This window comes from Columba livia, chromosome 3 (assembly GCF_036013475.1).
Source record: "Columba livia isolate bColLiv1 breed racing homer chromosome 3, bColLiv1.pat.W.v2, whole genome shotgun sequence".
In the NCBI taxonomy this organism is placed as follows: Eukaryota; Metazoa; Chordata; class Aves; order Columbiformes; family Columbidae; genus Columba; species Columba livia.
The window spans coordinates 38,711,346-38,730,421 of NC_088604.1; the positions used below are offsets into that span (position 1 = coordinate 38,711,346).

Genomic DNA, 19,076 nt, shown 5'->3' on the forward strand with positions numbered 1-19,076 from the left:
ATCATACCAGGGTTCAAGACAATGTACTAGACTAGAACAGGGAGTTGGGAGAAATCATTTGTTAACCCAAATTACAGAAATGTAAGTAGAGATCCTCATGCTAGTAAGTGTACTATCAGATTCTTATAATCTGATGTCACTCAAGATATTTTGAATTTGTAGCATTGCAATACAACTGACTGATGTGCCCAGTGAAAAGGCTATGAAGGCTCAAAAAGATTTCTTTATTGGTGACAAATCGCTAGAAGCAAATAGTCAAAAATTCTAAGTAAGTCTCTAAAGTTCTCTATAACTTTAAAATACATGCAAACTTCAAACTACTTCAAAGTGTGAATAACATTGGTTTTGGAAAATTTCTAGGTATGTCCATTAAAGCCAGTCAAAGTAAAAAAAAAAAAAAAACAAAACATAACGCATAAAAGAGGAACTCAAGTAGAATTTGTATGCACAGATCCAAGAATTCAAACAAGAAAAGATCTACCAGTGCAAGCATCTGAGAACAGGCACATATGCTTCACTGATAGTTTCTTATCACATCAGCCCACAGGTACCTCTATCACTGCTACACTGAGTATGTCACCATCTACTTCACACCTAAGCCTAAATAAGATTCATAAATGAAGATTTCCATATTTCAGACACCCGATTCTTTAGACGTTTAAGCTCTGTTATTGTTAAACAAGCTCAGAATTATTTCAACTTAGATCAACAGCAAAAAAAAAAACCCAAACACACACAAGTAATGTTACTAGCATGACTAGTTTTATAAAATACATGGTCCAAAAGAAGGTGCTAATCTCCTCTATAACAGTTTAATAAACAGACTAAAAGAATTAGGTTGTAGGTCTTTCTTTGCCTGGGAGGTTCAAAATCCCATTTCCCACATCTCCTAATGCACTGGACTGAGCACAACACTTCATGGACCTCTACAGGACAGGAAAGGCTGAAAAGGTCCCAGTCCCCACCTGTATCGTCAAAGTTGTGCCGCGGTGCAGAACAACACGCAAGTTGAAGTAGACAGACAGAAATGGGCTAAATAGAGAGTGAAGAAATAAACCAGAAGCACAACTCTGCCTGGGTCCCAATCCATGGTCCTAACATTTTTCTCTATTTATGCATTTTTTTTTCACTAAGTTACCGGATAAAATCCATAAATTGTTTTCTTCCGTATTTAGGTATGACTGGTTAGCTGCCATAAAGCACTTTAGGCATCAAAAGAAGAAAATTATGCATTGAAACTACAGAGGAGTTCTATGAAATTCTCCTTTCACTTTTAAATGCTTACATTCCTATAAGCAGAATTGCAACTTAACGCATCCATTTGTAAAACTACAAACTCAGATTATCTGAATTTTGACAATGATCCCTCTCTAAGATACAAGTGATAACAGAGTGGGATTCTTGCTGCTAATAAAGTAAATGAGCTGGATGATTTTGCACAATTCTTGCGTATACAAAAGTACTTTTGGAAATTCAGGAGTTGCAAAGAAAACCTGGAAATGTGAAAAAAAAACCTCAAACAGACATCCCAAAGAAAGCCACCAACCACTTGTTTCTTAAATCTGAAAAGTAACATGTGAGTAAGCATTTATAATAAAAGTAATGTTTCAATTAATAGAAAACGTAACTTTACCTTCAGACTCTTTAAGTAGTTGGATAACATACTCGGGTGAAAACGATTTTCTTCAGCAACCTGTTCATCATATCTTGGTCCTAACATTGTCTTCAAAGGTAAAAACTTCCCTATGAAAGATAATCAAATTTTGAAGTATTTTGTGTATACTCATGTATATGTTCACTTACAACTTAATGACTTCAAAGCAACATGCTGAGCACATTTAGAGATTCACCTTCAATGAAAAATAATCACAGGAAAGTATCAATAACAGTTGAATTGGAATATTTTTTAGTTATGAGTTATCAGAATTCACAAATAAGTTTGTAAGTTTAAAGGAAATACAGGTCAGTTGATCTAAAAGTAACTTAACATTTTTAGCTAGCTTTTAGTGTGATTTAAGCTGCAGAGTTAAAGTGCACAACAGAATAGAGAAAATTTAAATTCAATACAGGTAAAACCATGAAAATAGCATTTTAAATGACAGTTGGCTACCCAAGCATGTAAATATCAGCTTTGATTACCTGCAAACAGGAGACAGTAAAAAAAAAATCCCTGAAAAAAAATGCATTTGGTCCAGAATGGCTATGCACTACAGATCTTTCTGAAGTGCTTGTTGGAAGAGTTCTGAAGGAGCATTCAACCTTCCCTCCGAACCACAACACCTATGTGAGGTTCAGGCACTGGGGAAGTTACAAAACCACAACAAAAACTTGACTGGAATTAGTACTTACTGGACTATTTCCATCACTCCCTAGAAACCCCAGATTTTTAAGGTATTGATTGTATGTTTCATCCATCACATCCACCACAGACATTTGAAAAAATCTCATTAGAGATCTCTAGCTCGCTCTTTCTGAGCGTGCCCTTCCCTCCAAGTGCAGCGGGAGGTACTCACTGACCCCACCATTCTACCCGCATCTCCAAACCCACAAGAACTCAGAGCCCAGGTCACGGCCACCACGGCCACCCAGGAAGCAGCACATCTCCTCTCGCCTCACCTGGAACCCTGCGTGGCTGGGAGCTGTGGAAAATTCCAACTGATAGTAAGAAAATGACCTGGCGTACCTGCCCAGCCACACAGAGGTTAATGATACAGGCAGGGAGTGAAACTGGGACCATTTCTAAGAATCTATGAAAATATTTAAATGAATTCTATCCCAAGAGGGATCAAATAAACCCTACCCTCTAGAGGATAGCAAAAAATTATTGCCCCAGAACTTGCCTTCTTCTCTTGTGTCTGGTTTTTTTTGGTTTTGTTTTTTCAAACTACTTCCATTCTGTTGAAAAGACAGCCCTTGTAAAACCAAAGGAAATGCAACCATGTAATTACATGGCACAGAAGAGCAGCAGAAATGGGTTTTTAATGCAGGAAGAACTCCAAATTGGAGCACCAGACATAAACCTTCCAGGAATGCAAGTGCTGCTAGATCAGGATGTAGAATTCTATTTCTAAAATACTTCTAATAGCAGTTAACCTACTTATTTCAGGGGGGGGAAGTCTATTCTATAGACTTTTTTTTTTTTTTTCACTTCAGTAACTTTTAAAAAGCTTTTCCTATTTAGAAACACAAAAGCTCACACAAGATTTTGAACTAAGTAAAAACACCACTTTTCTACACTATTCCTTAAATCACCTGCTGCATCTGTTCAGTGGTGTAATGTAAAGTAACAGCCACCATCCACTAGTCTTTACACATATTTAAATGTTCAGATTCAGATCCCCAAGTGAATCAGCACATCCAGCACTAATCCTAAAAAATTCTTCTAAATTACTCATTAAAACACTGCTTTCTCATCAAGACAGAGCATTTCTTCATAATAAAAGAAACAAAATCCTCTTGTTTTCAGCAAAACAAAACCACATGGAATGAAAAGACACTAAAACGCCCATTGTATTCAGCTAGAAATCAAGTTTTGAGAGAGAAGCTCACTCATACTTGTAAAAACAGAAAAATGCATGCCGTTTTCAGTAAATGAATGCTGCTAAGAGGTTTCTCTATACAATACATTGAAGCTCATTGAGTTCTCTGTAGCCTTAAATTCTATCAAAACATCTTACATAGTCTCAAATAAGAATTTAACTTCTAGGAAAGAGACATTATAAACCATAGAAGACAGATAGTTATGGAAACAGACCTCTGGTTCGATGTTAACCTGCAACATGAGAAACACCCTCACTGTTATGCTTGCCTGAGAACATTCCAACCCTTATAACTAAAAGGAAAGATACTCAGTCGTAGAGTCAACATACACATTGAATGGTAATAAATTTATAGCCTACTTTAAACTCAGCTTATGTGACTGTTTTAAAAACTTCTAACTCCACTCTCCCACCCTCTGCCTTTTCATTTTACCAGTTACATGTGCCCCTCCCTGGTCAGGGCTACATACATTTCTTCATTTCTACCCTAATTTTCTTGCTTCTTTGTGTTCCCTGTCACCCTCAGCGCTGTCATTCAGCCTCTCTCACTCACTATTATCCCTTCCACGCTAACTTGTAATCTTCCTCTGTACAGGCTGATCATGCAAATACTAATTTTGGATTATCTTAATGCAAACATCTATCACTGCCATAAGTTTTGCAAAACACCAAGCATGCTTGAAAGTGTTTTAATTAACCTTGCCACTTGTCCTGCCCATCCTAATACATCCACTCACCCATTACAGATCATGAAGAATGTACCTAAACTTTTCTTAGCCAAGGCATTCAATTAAAAAAAGGAGGTGCATTGACAAAAGGAAATGGATACACTGGAAAACTACTGTCCTTTACAAGATGCTGGGCAAAGAGAAGAGAGTTGGAAAACCGTGCCCAGAGGTTAAGATGGTTTCCTGTAGCATCTGATTAGAGACTGTACAATCGCCCTGAAGACTCTCCTGCTCTACAGCCTCCAGAACAGAATGAACAGATTTATTCTCTCCTCAGTAGTGGACCTGGGTTTAGTGCTTGATTTTCATTCCAGTTTCCTTCTGAGCAACCATAATACCTTCCTGTTCATCACCAGGGAAGGACAGGCAAAGTAGTCCTGTCAGCACTCCCTGCAGCACTTGAACGCCTTTACACAGATCTGGGAGTGATGAGTATTTTAATAGAGACCATTTACTGTCACTTGGTGAAGTACTAAGACCCAGATCTTCGGAAATGTTTAGGTGCCAAACTTCTAAAAATGATACAGATTGGTGGTATCATTGAGAAACAAATCTTGCACAGCAGCAAAGAAGCTGCCTGTCAAGGTTAGAAGAGAGCAGTGAAGGCATGTTATTTGCTACCAATTTAGTGACATTTTGTAATCAGGTTATGAAAACAATGGCTCTGGGGTTTTTTGGTTTGGTTGTTGATTTTTTTTCCCCTCTTCAGTGTTTGTTTTTTAATAAATTTCACTTATCTGCAATATAATCTCACATTATGCTTCTGCAGTAAGTACTATCTTCCTAATTTACATTATTGTGTTTTTCTAAACTGTGACACATATATTAAAACTCTTGAATACAATCTCAGATCATGTTCCTCTTCTAACAGAAAACACCATTTCCCAATCTGGCAAATTTCCTATTTGATCTTTGTACAGAAGCTTGAAAATCCTCCTTCCCAGTGTGCACATAAGCCCCTTCCAGGCAAGTACCATTAAGCTACAGAAAATCTAAACTTTAATTCTAAGAAAAGTTTCTAACCCTTCTGAGTAATATGGGCAAGCATAAATGAGGCAGTAGCTGCAATCTCTGCTACAGTTTTGCCCTACAACTTATGGTAAAGAAGTGTTGTAGTACAAACTGACTGCAATTCAACTTAAGCCTCTGTGCAGAAGCATTTGAAAATTAAATAACCTTTTCTTCATGTTGAACTATAAGATCTAACAGCAACCAGGTGATATTTTACACAGACATCAAAGCATCCAAAGTCGTTAGTGTATCTAAACTAAATTATGATAATAATTGTAACTCCTCTATCAAATTTTCAAATTAACTTCAAAATGTTACTTGAGACTTGACACTTGAAGATTACCATCTTCCACAATTAAGTTCAAATTTGTCAAATAGGTTTGGAAAGTGGATATTAAAAACCATATTCCAAAGTAGTTACCTGTATAACAGACGGTATTTCTTTAGGTTGAAAAATGGGTAAAAAGTCTAAAAAAAAATTCCAGTATGTCAGAACATAGACATCAAGTGGATAAATCTGAGAGAAATCAAAGTGAACATAAGACTTCAAATTTCCCATATATACATGCTCAAATTTTGGCACATTTATCTTTTCTTAAGACTTTAATTCTAGAGCACACCAGTGAAAAAGCTACCTTTAATTTAGCTTAATTTGACATGAAGCTATCAATTCAATACATGAATGTAGCCATTAATTATTTATGACAATGGTATGTTTAGATTCAGCATTGTTAAGAAGGCTAGACTATTTAAAGTGACCAAGATTAAGAAAGGGAAATTCGAATAAGACAAAATAGTCAAATCTACACATAAAAAACAAACAAACAAACAAAAAAGTAACAGCCTTCTGTGTCAAGAACAGTTATGCTGGGTCAAAGCACCCAACACTTTCCTGAGTCAGAGGCATTACTCTTTGATTTAAGGTGCTATCTCTATAACCACATGCAACATGGATGTTTTAAATAGTATCTCACCCTTCTGCATGACAGATATGTCTACAACAGGGTTAACTAACATGAATCAGTAGAAGGAGACTGAAAGACACTGCTGAGACACTTCTCATGTCTTTTCTTCAATACCTTGCTAGCAGCCTCCACTGCAAAACCAAAACAGACTGGGTTTTCAGGGGTTATGAGAAGTAGGTACCTGCAGAGATGGCCGTGCCAAGGTGGTACAGCTGAAGCAACCTGATCACTTCAAATCTACGAGTTCAGAGAAAGCTCTTTTCATCAAGTACATGACTGAGATACTACCACAACGCAATAAACGCGAAAATGTTCCATTCTGAAGAACTGCTGTACCATAAAACCAGAAACTGGCAGAAAAACATCAATATTTAAAGTAAACTGGGAAAGAATGGGGGACAGATCAATTCACCTCATTTAGAATGAAGAGTCCTGTTCATCTGAATGAACCCAGTCTCACCAACAGAAGAGCTCCAGACCTCATTCGTACTTGTATTTGCAGTCACCTAGAAATTCTAGATGCCACGACCATAAGACAAGAGGGTCATGACCAAACACCCGATGAATATTAGTCCACAGAAGCCAAAGATACCTTGCTCAGCAACTTTACTACTATGACACTATCAGATGGGAATAAACTCATGCACAGACTACTGAAATTCTAATTAAAACTAGAATAAAACACATCTGGGAGACAGTACTAACATAAATAAACTCTAAAAATTATCACTTTATGTCTTTGAATGTAAAATAGCAAAAAAGGGATAGAAGACTGAAGGTGTACTATGACTTTTACTAAGTTGCACACACTAAAAAAACCCTAAAAAATACAGGGAACTAATGTAAGAATTTACTACAATAAAGCCACCAAAGAACCAAGCATTTTCCTCTTTAGTGTGCAGTAGCTACTTGTGCATGATCACACTGAATGGAAAAGAACCACCTTGCAGTTACTGAATAAACAAACACGTAAGCAGTGATGGCACAGCACATGACATGCTGATGAACTGCATTCTTGCTTAGTCTATGTTGCTATTTATGAGAAGCCATGCCTTAAAAGACAGACCAACAAACAAAAGTGACAACTTCTAGAGACCAAGGACTTGCTGAGAAGAAGAACAAAGAATAAAGACTCATAAGTCTATTTTTGTCGTGGTCAAAGGCTAACAACTTAGGCTATCGTATTTCTTATTAGATACAAAGCAGTGCATTTTCCAAACATCACGAAAAACAGATAATGGAGATGAGAAATACGACAATGCTGTTATTTAATTGAGTCAAGTTCAGAGAAATATAAGGAACTTGAGGGAAAACAATAACCAAAAAAATAAACAATTGAAATTAAATGCTGATAAATGCCAAACAATGCATATAAATGGGAAGATTAAGCCTGAGATGTCTCACCACATTCTAAATAAACCTGTAAACACTCATCAGTGTCTTCAGTTCCACAACTGCCAGCAAAAAAACGTAAGATGATGATGTGGAAATAAGGGATAGAAAAATGCAGGAGTTGTAACTACTAAGCAAAGCACGGCACACTGCCATCTAGAACAGCACACTGAGTAGCAAGTGCTGTGTTGTTAAAAAACACCTTTATATTATCACAGATAGGAATATGAAAGGAGTGAAAACTAGAGAGTATTGTGGAAAAAAACAAATGGGGGTCGGAACTGCTTACCTTATAAAGGAAAGAACTTATTGAGAATATTGAAAAGAGCAAAGTTTGTTTATCTCATAGCAGGCAGCAGTGACAACATTCACCTGAAATTAGTATGGTAGTTAATTCACAATCAAAAAATGTGTGTTTACATGATATCTCATTCACTGCCACCAGATGCCATCAAGACTAGATACCTAGCAACGATCGACACAGACAGCACGTTACGGGTATGAACATCTAAGATGACAGGAATCACTGACAAAACCTAAAACTCACAGAAAACTTTGGAGCACTTAGACTTATCCTCCAGCTAAACAGCTCAGGAATACACCAGTGACTGACAGGTCACTGTTAGCCCAGCAATGGATCGACACTGATGAACACCAGAGTCTTCAGGAGAAAAAAAACAAAACCAACGAGGAAGAGGCTGCCCAGGGACTCGTCAGGGCTCAGCTTTGCTCCTGCACGCCCGGCTGCCGTCCCTCATCAGACGTGACACACAGGAAAAGTTCTAGTCCTAAACGTAACCAGTGCGAAGCCGGAGCCCAGCGGCGCGGCTGCGGGGAGCAGGGGAGCCCGGTCCCCTGTGAGGGAGCGGGGCGAATGGGGTTCAGGGGCTGCGCTGACCGAAGGGAAGGCGAGCCCCCGGTGCAGGCAAAGCCCCGCTGCCGGCCGGGCTTCAGGAACAACAAGGGGAGGCAGCTCCGGGGCAAATACCAGCCAAGGGCCCTCAGTGGGGAACGACCGCCCGGCGTCCCCGCTGCAGCCCCGGGACAAAGAGCCCCGGCCGGGCCGGAGGGCGAGGGGCCACGGCGGCGCTGAGGAGCAGGGGCTGGTGGGCCGGGACGGGCCGGGCGGGCAGGAGAGCGGAGAGGCTGGGCAGGACCGGGCCGGGCGCTCACCTGCCACGGGCTGCCCCCTCCTGGGACAGTGGAGCCAGCGCGGCGGGATCTTGTTGTAGGACATGGCGGGGCCCGGGCGGCCGCTGCCCGCCCGCGGGGGGAGGGACGGGGCGAGGGACGGGACGGAGTGCGGGGCGGGCGAGGCCCCAGGGCGCTCAGCGGAGCCGGCGGCCCCTGGCCCGCGGCGCCTTCATTCAGACCCAGCTCCGCCTCAGCCGCCGCCAGCCCACACTGCACCGCGCCGGCCGCGCCGCTTCCGCCTCCGGGTCGGTGCCTGATGGTTACCGCGGCGGGCCGGGGACTCCCGGGAGGCAGCGGGCGACGCCGCACCGGGGCCTGCGGGAGGGGCCCTGCGGCGAGCCTGGGGCCGCGGGGCATGTCGGTCCTTGGGGGGGTGGCGGGAAAGGCGGGAAGAGCGAAAGGGAGCGCGGCGCTGTGCCGGGCTGTACAGCGACACAGGACGAGATGTTGGCTGGGCTTGGTGTCCCTCGGCCCCCCCTCAAAAAAAAGGCATATTGTGTCTGGGAATTCAAGAAGGACAGGGAACTGCTGGAGAGAGTCCAGCGCAGATCAACAAAGGTGATGAGGGGAGTGGAGAACCTCCTGTATGAGGAAAAGCTGAGGGAGCTCTTTAGCTTGGAGGAGACCGAAGGGTGAGCTCATTAATGTTTATAAATATGTAGAGGGTGGGTGTCACAAAGATGGAGCCAGGATCTTCTCAGTGACAACCAATGATAGGACAAGGGGTAATGGGTTCAAACAGGAACACAAGAGGTTCCACTTAAATTTGAGAAGAAACTTGTTCTCAGTGAGGGTGCCAGAGCACTGAACAGGCTGCCCAGGGAGGTTGTAGAGTCTCCTTCTCTGGAGACATTCAAAACCCACCTGGACCCCTTCCTGTGTAACCTCATCCAGGTGTTCCTGCTCCAGCAGGGGGATTGGACTGATGATCTTTCGAGGTCCCTTCCAATCCCTGACGTTCTGTGTGACTCTGTGAAAGCTACTAAAGCAGCAGGCTACATTAGGCTCAGGAAACTTCCTGAGCCAAAAACAGCTGGAGGCCTGGACAAACATGCTTGTCCTGCTTTTAGTTTTCCCTGGTTGCTTCCTCATAGCCTGGGCTGGAGGTGGAAATAAATGGATCCCTGATCCAGCTGATAGTGCAGCTGTTCTTCTAGGCTGTGTGAAATAGTTTTAGAGTTGTAGCAGAAATGGCTATGTACACGGCCTTCTCTTTCATTTGTAGAAAGGCATGGGCAGAAAGATTACGTCTGCAAGTAAAGTCACATAACAAAAACGATGTACAGAATCCCAGTGAAGATTCTCCATGGGCTTAAAGAGGTCTACTTATGTGGAGTCAGTTAAAGAATTGTAGCCTGGCAGTGTTGGCCTACATGAATATTTAAGGTGGTGGTGTGGTTTAATTCAGCAGACAGCTAAGTCCCACACAACCACTGGCTTGTTCCCCCTTGCAACGGCATGAGGGAGAGAATTGGAAGAGTAAAAGTGAGAAAACTTGTGGGTTCAGATAAGGAAGAATAAGGAATTAATCTACTACTTCCCATCAGCAGGCTGATGCTTAGCTGTTTGCAGGAAAGCAGGGTTTGACACTCACGATGGCCACTTGAGAAAACACACTGTAACTCTGAATGCCGCACCCCTCCTCCCACTTCCCCCAGTTTTTATTGCTGAGCCTGACATCATATGGCATGGAATATCCCTTTGGTCGTTTGGGGTCAGCTGTCGCAGCTGTGTCCCTTCAACTTCTTGTGCACACCCAGCCCACTCACTGGTGGGGTGGAGTGAGGAACTGAAAATTCCTTGACTCTGTGCAAGCACTACTCAGCAGTGATTAAAACATCCCTGCATTATCAACACTATTCCGGTCACAAATCCAAAATGCAGCACCTTACGAACTACCGTGAAAAAAATTAACTATCCCAGCTGTTGCAGAATAAGTTTAATCAAACTGAGTTTTGAATAACAATGTACTCTTTTAAATATATTTTTATATTCTTTTAAATATAGCCAAATTCAGCATGAGTGGCCAGGCTCGCTGGAATTCCAGGCTGAGTCAAATGAACTTCTCTTAACCTGGTTGCTTGGCTACGGGAGGCCTTGAAGACTGGTACAAGGAGATAAAGAGGAAACTCAGCAGAGGCTGCAAACTGTCTAGATAAGAACAGCAAAACAAGCTGCCTGGAAGAGGGAGAAAGAGAATCCAGTAAGAAACAAGCCCCCAGAGCCGGAATTGCCATTGGACCAAAGGGCACGTGGACAAGGCATGAAGGACACTTGAAGAGCGGGTTGCGCAGATTGTGAGGGCTTAAAAGCCCAAGCCTCTTTTGTCTTGGGATCCCTCTCCTTGAGAGGCACCCAGTCCGGACTGTTTCTTTGCTGTACCTTTCAATTTTATTTTTTTTTTAATTTATTTTTGGTGGTTTTTTATTAGGTCTTTTAATGAAATTGATTTTTTTTAAGCACAGATATTTGAGACTGTGCTACGGGAAACTTATGGTTGAGAGCATTTCTTTAACAGAGCCGAAATGAGTAGGGGCAGCTTCAGTGAAGCATTACAAAACAACAGCAACAGATTATTTTATTTTCATAGCTTATTTTCCAGTTACTTACATTTCAGTACTGTTCTGTCTGTGCTTTCTGTTTTTCTGTAAGCCGTATGTGCTGCCTTTGCAAGTCAGTAGGTGCAACGGCTTGCAGAACTAACTGCCGTTGTGTGTACAGATATGACAGGAAGCCCTTAGGTTGTATGGACACATCAAAACAATGGAAATAATCTGATCTGTCCAGCATTTATTACAAACTTCATTATACAGTGACCGTGTTTCCTGTTGCATTTTATCATTCTAGATTTTATTAGACTTTGTTTCTTCCGTAGAGTATCGTCTCATAGTAATTGAGGTAGTTGGTTAAGTGGTTTGCATGTGTGAGTCATTAGGTTTTCAAACTACATTTAAAGTTTCTGAATTTTGTCCTCTAAGGTTTTTGTCATCATCAGACATTGATCTTCTCGTTGTAGCTAAAATTAAAAGTCTTGCTACAGTGAAAGACTATTTATTATTTTCTCTAACTGTTAAATACACTTCCATTAAAACGTTACTGTATGATGTTTGAAATAAAGCGCCGATTTTACCTTTACAGAACAAACAAGCAACAGTCAGACACCAGGTGGTGCCAGAGACCAGCCGGAAAAGAAAGTGAAACCGAGTGCAAGGAGTGTTCAGGACGAGCAAAAAACTGCAAGATACACACTTTCCGATTTCAGTAAATTAGGAACAACGTACAGTAGCGCCAGCAGTATGACAAAATTAGGAATGAAACCATTTGCAGAGCTGAAAAATAGTACAAAAATGAATGAGCAATAATCTGTTTTCTTGATTTCTAGCTTTAAGATTCTGATATGTTTTTAAAACAACAGCTACAGGGCAAAAATAGTTTTGCTTAAAGATGTGTAGTTAAACTGGGAGGATACATACATCTGTGTTTGTTTAGCAATACATAAGGCAAAATATTTGAAATTTTAAATGTAGGGTGGGGAGCTAAAAGGAAGCATACAGCCAAAAGGAGCTTAGCCAGGCATCATCCGTATTTTCACCTTTTGGTGGTTCTGGGCTGCCTGAGTGGAGTTTAGGAAGCCCCTCTCGCAAACAGGCATCATGTCAGTAGCCATTCAGCAGAGAACCTTCCCCACGCTGCAGGGCTTCTCCTGAGTTGTGACACTTGGTATGTGGCCAACAGACCCGTCTTGCTCCACATCAGGTGCCAAAAATGGTGATAGTTGGATGATTGTTGAATAAGAAAGGAGGGAGCCCCCATTGTTCTGGTTTGGTTTGGTTGGTTTTTTTCCCCACAAAACAGTGTCACAGCTGCTGTTGAGCAAGATGGGTGGTGTTCGCTGATCAGTTGATGGTGACGTGAGAATGGTGGTTTTCATCTAGATTTTAAGAGTGAATAAATTAGAAATATGACATTAAGAGATGGAATATAGGTCAGGGAATATAGAAACAGGGAATCGCCCCTGTCTGTTTTCACTGCTCAATGTATTTTTATAGGGAATTTTACATGGGGAAAATGTAATCACTCAAAAGACCAGTGTCCTCCAGCAGAGTAACAGGGTATTCACACGTTTCAGAAAGTGTTGCTGCGTTGCCTTCCATAGACACAACATAGATTTCAAGTGACTCTGTTTACTCTTAACTTGCTCTAGTGCTTCCTTGGTGATGTGTCCTTCTGGCCTGGAGTGCTTGGTTATTTACAGCTGCTGTTATGTGTTCTGCATGTGTAGTTTACACTGAACTTTACCATGTTAGACACTGAAACAATTTACACAGGATGGTGATTTGTGTGTTGCATCAGACATTCTTCATGAACAAACATACTTTCCTGCTTCAAGTTGCGACATTAATAGTGAAGATAACTTCTTTCTGATGTTCCAGCAGAAGACACCACATTCCTCAGTTCTTTGTGTGGCTTCCAAAAGCCAACACTGGCTGTGTCTGAGCAAGGAACATGTAGGTAGACACAGTGGTCATTTATAGGATTGCTTGGGGAAAGCAACTGCAAGTGTTTTGTCTATGATATAACATCCCATCTTTTCTGTATACCATTTTTTTTTTTATCTAGAGGCAGTCAAAGAAAAAAAAGTACAATGAAAACATAGATTTAAGGGAAAGTTAATATTATGGTTGGTTGTGGCTAGGTTCTCTAGGTTTCTTGAAATACAGGCTTCTATAAAATGCTGAGTATGCATTGACTTTTAAAAATCAAAAGAAAATGCTAGGAACTCAAGAGTATTTTAATTCATGGCTGCTCGTTTGGTGTCAAAAAATAATGAAGAACCGTACTTCTGAGACAAATTGTTTTTCCAGGTTTGAAAATGAAAATAAGACTTAAAAAGAAAGTTATTTCTTGCATGTATACAATAACAAAATGGATATTGAAAAAAAGTTTTGAGAGCTCCAATATATTTGAAAAATAAAATGTCATTTACAGTGTTCTTTTTATAGAGAGCATTGAGAGGAACTCAACAAAATTACCAGTCTTTAGTCTACAAAACATTAGGGGGCACCATGACCTCACAGACTTAAAATGATGTAAGTTGAAGTCCAGTTACTTTTCCTGTCCAAAGTAAACAGGAAACAGCTTAAAATAGCAAAATCAGCTTCTGGTGTCATTCCTAGTGCAAGATTATTATATAGTTGATTAGATTTCCAACAGAAGACAACACAGACACTTAGTAGAATGTAGGCTACACCCACCTTTCTGTAAGAGTAATAAAACTAACAGACTAATGGATGCAATATAAGTAGCTCGCTTTCAAGTCATAATTTTAATCTCACATTTTCCCTCAGGGTTTCATCCTGGAAATATGTCATTTTCATCTCAAGCCTTTAAGATATTACAGTGTTAGCTCAACCTGTAGAATAAATCTCTCTATAGGCATGGATCACACAGCAAGCTTAGGATGAAGCTGCTTTAAATCCAGGTCCTTGAGTTGGGTATAGTGTTTGGGGTCATCACCAGGGTGATGAGACACTGGCCCAGGTTGCCCAGGGAGGTGGTAGATGCCCCATCCCTGGAGACATTCAAGGCCAGGCTGGACAGGGCTCTGAGCAACCTGATCTAGTTGCAGATGTCCCTGCTCATGGCAGGGGGTTGGACTAGGTGACCTTTGAAGGTCCCTTCCAACCCAAGCTATCCTATGATTCTATGATGAACTATCAGACTACACCACCCAACATGCGTGTGCTTTAGCAGTGACGTGTAAATCCCACGCCACTACAGGGGACGTTAACAGTATTAGCTCTGACGTGCAGATATGGCAGATAATTTACTTAGCAGGTGATTTACTCAGGAGATCTACCTGGAAAGGAATTGGAGAGATGTGTGTGTGCAGAGGGTTGCTGTTCTTGAAGAGGGACAACAGCTGTGACTTCACGTACTGACTTCCAGGCCTGAAGAACGTGATGCCTTCCTGTCATTCCTCTGCAGCAGAAATGCTGGTGTACTTGATGTAACCAAAATGCACAGCTGGACAATAGGTTTGTAAGCAAGGGGTCTGTCGTTCCTGGAGGACTAACACTGGTCTGCCTAGAGTTCTTATGGTTTGACTTAGACACCAGAGGCGTTACTCGCATCAGCTGTGAAGGATGATTTTCAGTGGAAATCTACACTGTAAAAAATACCCAGCTGTAACATGTAAGAATATATGGTCTATTGCATAAAATGAAATCATACGGTAGTAGCGTGTTTTGAGTCTGGATAAAGTAATCAAGCAATTAAAATTTCACGATGGAAGGTGACTAGCACTAGGGAAAAGTATGACATAATATATGAGAAACTCATCTAATCTACGTAAGTGGAAAGCATGACTCACAGTCTTGGAGCTGGGCTGGGGAGTGACTGGACTCTACAAAGGCAAACAGCATGCTGTTGCTACACTTTCTAGTTTCACTACTGCCTGAATATGGACACCTTAGCCAAAATCTTGCCCCAGATGGAGGCTGTGGTTAAAACTAATGGAGGAACTGAGGCCCCAGGCAGTGTGGGAGGCAGATTGAGGCAGTCAGGAGCTGTTGGAGGGTTACTGCTCCTCTACAGCCTGAAATAGCCAAGAGTCTTTCAGCCTGCAAACCCATGTACATGATGATCAAGTTCTGGGTTGCTGTACCAGCAAAAATCTTTTTTCTCATGATCAGTCACACAAACAAAAGATTATTACCCATTGGCACTCTCTCAGACCTTCTGCATCATAAGTTTGTGGCTATAGATATGTATACTATGGATATGTGTGACCATAAAGCCTGTGAAGAATAATATATGTATGAGCTATAATATAGTACCTGAGAAAATACATACAGACCAGTTTTTATTTATACGGCTGTATTATACAAAATATGCATCATATACTGTAGAAATATAAATGAAGAACACAGTCTCTCTCTTGAAATGTTTGCAGTGCTGAAAATACCCCAAGAAACTGGCCAAAGGCAAAGGAATATGGAGTAAAAGCAAAGTGATCAGCCTGGCAGCCATACAGGCATTTTTAAAATCAAATCTGAATATATATTTATATTGTATACAAATTAAATTATGGTATAATATTCAATTATGATATGCATGCTTGCATATATATATATATATAAAATCAGATGCTCAAATGCTGCCCTTGTGAGGTTAGTTTTGCTTTCTGTCAATATGCGTGGGGTAACAAGCTTTACAAGAACACATGCTACTCTTCTCTGAAAAAGCTTCACTCAAAAGGAAGTAGAGCAAGAGAAATATCCTGACATAAACATCTGCAGCATCACTGATCTAGGCAACCTCAGGCTGGAAAATGTCATTTTAGACAATGACGTTGTATAGGTTGTAAATTCCTCTCTTCCAAGGATTGCTCAGCAAAAGGAATTTTTTTTTTCATTTCAAATATATTTGTCATTCACTAGAAATACTTCTTTTCACATTCGCACCACTTCAGGCTTTCTAGCAGTGTCAACTTACGATGGACATTATGGAATAGACTTTGCGTCAGAGAATGTAGTGCCTGTGGTCCATTCCTTTTCATACAGCTTCAGTTAAAATGCATTCCACTTCTTTCTGCTGCTGGTTTTACTGGCTGTAACTAGGTTAAGATTAACGCAAATAAAGCTATTTTCCTTGTACTCAAACCTTTTCTCAATAAGAGTATGAAGCTGTCCTTGTCCAGTGGACTTTTAGGGACTTACTTAGAGAGATCAAGGTCATTGAGAAAGGGAAGGAGGTACGAAGATGACGCTGTATTACCTGAAATGAATTTCCTGGATCTCCGAGGTTCACACTATGTTCCAGTAGTTTGAAGTTTTGGGGTTTGGCTAACAATCTTTATGCACTGGAAGTGTGCAGGCTGTTACTGGAAAATGTTAACACTTCTTCAGAAAAGTCACTTTGTGAATTCCCGTATCTACCTCTGCTCTACAGAAACTGCTTTTCAAAAAATCCCTTTGGGGAGAAACATCTCTACGTATCCTTCCACATACTGGGAATTGGATCTGCTAAAATGAGTTTAGTATTGTATTTTTTACTATAATTGGATGTTTTGTCAGAGACAGGCTATGTGACAAACTCTCAGCTTTCTAAATTTCAGTGAAAGACCTTTTCAGTGGAATGTGACTCAGGCCTTATCTATACAGGTTCTCTAACATGGAGAATTAGAAAAATGTGCCAGCAAACGTTGGTACACAACAGCAGAGAGTCATTAACAGAACTGAAGTGATATATTAAAAGCAAATTATTGAATGACACAGAGATACTGAGTCTTAAATGAGTATGAACAGTATGGTCACAATCCTGGTTATACACAAGGGTAAGCTGGTTTAGGATAGGAAGCATGTTTTGATTGTTTGCATCTTAGATGCAAAGTTTGATTTCCACAGAGTGAACAGGTAGAATGATGACAAGGCATTTCATCACAACCCGCCTTATTATTTTCTCTTCTGCTCTACACTGCAGTTTGTACCAGCTTCGAAACGGGTAGAACTGTTGCTAGGTAATTCTTTTTACCCACTCAACAGCTAAAGTATCAGCAATGCATTTTTGCGGGCTGTAGGTCAACATGATGTGAGTGGGAGCAGCTGGAAGCCCTCCCTGAGCACTTTCCTTATCTCCACTGCGAGCACCAGGCTCACACACCCTTTCTGCTCCACGTCGATTCCTCCCTGGTGCTGAGCAACCGTCTGCGCTCTCCTGCAGTGAAACAATCGAGTCATGCAGCCGAAAAGCAAACCAGCCTCCCCCTTCGCTCTTGGCTGAGCTCAGCTGGGTTAAATTCCTGCTCTGGGTCACGTTGTGGCTGCACCAGCAGGATGGGTGAACTCTGAGGGAAATGCTGTAGATGCTCAGGAACGTGTGGTAAGGAGAGGGGCAGCTCAGGCTGCCCTAACATACGCCTGACATTGATGCCAAATATCAAAATATGGTCTCAGTTTCTCTCAGATTTGCGATCTCACGAAGGATCTGAAGGAAATTTGGGTCGGATTAATGTGTGAAGCTCAACTATTAAAAGTAGAGAACTGACATTATTAATCCAGATCTTGAAACACACATTCCAGTCAAACTTCAGTAGAAAAACTGTGAGAGTTTTATTGCTGTATCTGTTAAGATTTTCAGTGTGGAAAAGACCATGGAAAAGTTACACTTGGAACAGCTTTCAAATAACCATAGCCAGCAAGCTATTGTTACATCCACCATTGTTCCTGATCTAGCTGTGTTCTTTTTCCATCTGTTACTGACACCCACTGTCACATAAAGAAGTTTTTTTTTACCTTTGGGTGGCAAAACCACACATACAAAAATGGGCAGTTGCTTTCTCTTTTTTATGGAGTGTGGGCTACAGATGGTTCAATTATATTCATCTGTTTAACATTAAATAGTGTTTTCTTCTACATGAACCATGGCATCCAAAAGCATGATAAATAAATGTATCCAGTTTTGACAGTATTAATTACCTCAGGGATAAAGTAATTTCTGGTACTGAGGGAAACAGCGCCTGTGGTGAGAACTTGCCGGCCCCACAGACCTACTCTGGCAGATCCCTGGAGATACAGTCAACCTACCCCATGACCTATTTATCCTTTCTCCTTATTTCTAGAGAAGCAACCTGAAGCCAGGCTTGCAGACCTCCCTGTGGGATCTCCGATCCTTTTCTGCCCTAGGGCCATAGAATCACAGAATCATTTAGGTTGGAAAAGACCTTTAAGATCATGCCAATTCTGCGGTGACTCACAAAAATGCTCTTCTTCTGCAGTGAGAATTCACTTTCAACACTGCCTGGTATTGAGTAGGTTTCCAAAATACAAGTATTTCAGCTTACTAGCACACTGGCTGCGCCAACATGATACATGCACAAAGCATATCTGTTGATTTACATTGTCAGAGGTAGCTTAAAACAGCAGTGCTACATTAAAAAAATGACCTACTAACCAGACTGCTGGCAATGGAAAAAAGTGCTTTGTTGTGGCATTCCCCAAGGGAACAAATAAGAAATGAAAGGGAATCAGGAGAAAAAAATCCTAATAAATAAAATGGTGTAACAGAGAAGCCCTTTGATCTGACTCTCCCATGTTTGCATCATCCAGCTGCTTTTTTACAGAAGAAACACGTAAGGTTAAAGCTATGCTATCTTGCAGGCAGCAGTGACAAGTCATGCTGCTGAAGGTACACTCTGATTACAAGTTTATCGCCCTGTGTTCAACTCAGGGAACTTCTGCTTCCAA

The 19,076-nt window shown here is 41.1% G+C and overlaps 1 protein-coding gene and 1 long non-coding RNA gene across 4 annotated transcripts in view; one reads left to right on the forward strand and one right to left on the reverse strand.

Annotated features, from left to right (window-relative positions):
• The window catches only part of RNGTT (RNA guanylyltransferase and 5'-phosphatase), a 182,576-nt gene extending 173,515 nt beyond the window's left edge, over positions 1-9,061 (reverse strand). The window contains exons 1-3 of one of the 3 annotated variants that reach the window (XM_065059625.1): positions 8,809-9,061; positions 7,925-8,007; positions 1,634-1,743 (exon numbers count right to left, since the gene is read on the reverse strand). In XM_065059625.1, the coding sequence (XP_064915697.1) occupies positions 1,634-1,720 (87 nt within the window). In that variant the 5' untranslated portion in view covers positions 1,721-1,743; positions 7,925-8,007; positions 8,809-9,061. Of the gene's footprint in view, positions 1-1,633; positions 1,744-7,924; positions 8,008-8,182; positions 8,267-8,808 lie in introns of those variants that run through there. The other 2 variants (XM_065059622.1, XM_065059624.1) reach the window with 2 other exon arrangements.
• Positions 9,062-9,080: 19 nt separating this feature from the next.
• LOC135579198 (uncharacterized) lies at positions 9,081-11,925 on the forward strand. Its single transcript, XR_010471865.1, has 2 exons — positions 9,081-9,461; positions 10,837-11,925. It is a non-coding gene; the product is annotated as an uncharacterized LOC135579198 (long non-coding RNA).
• Positions 11,926-19,076: the final 7,151 nt, after the last annotated feature.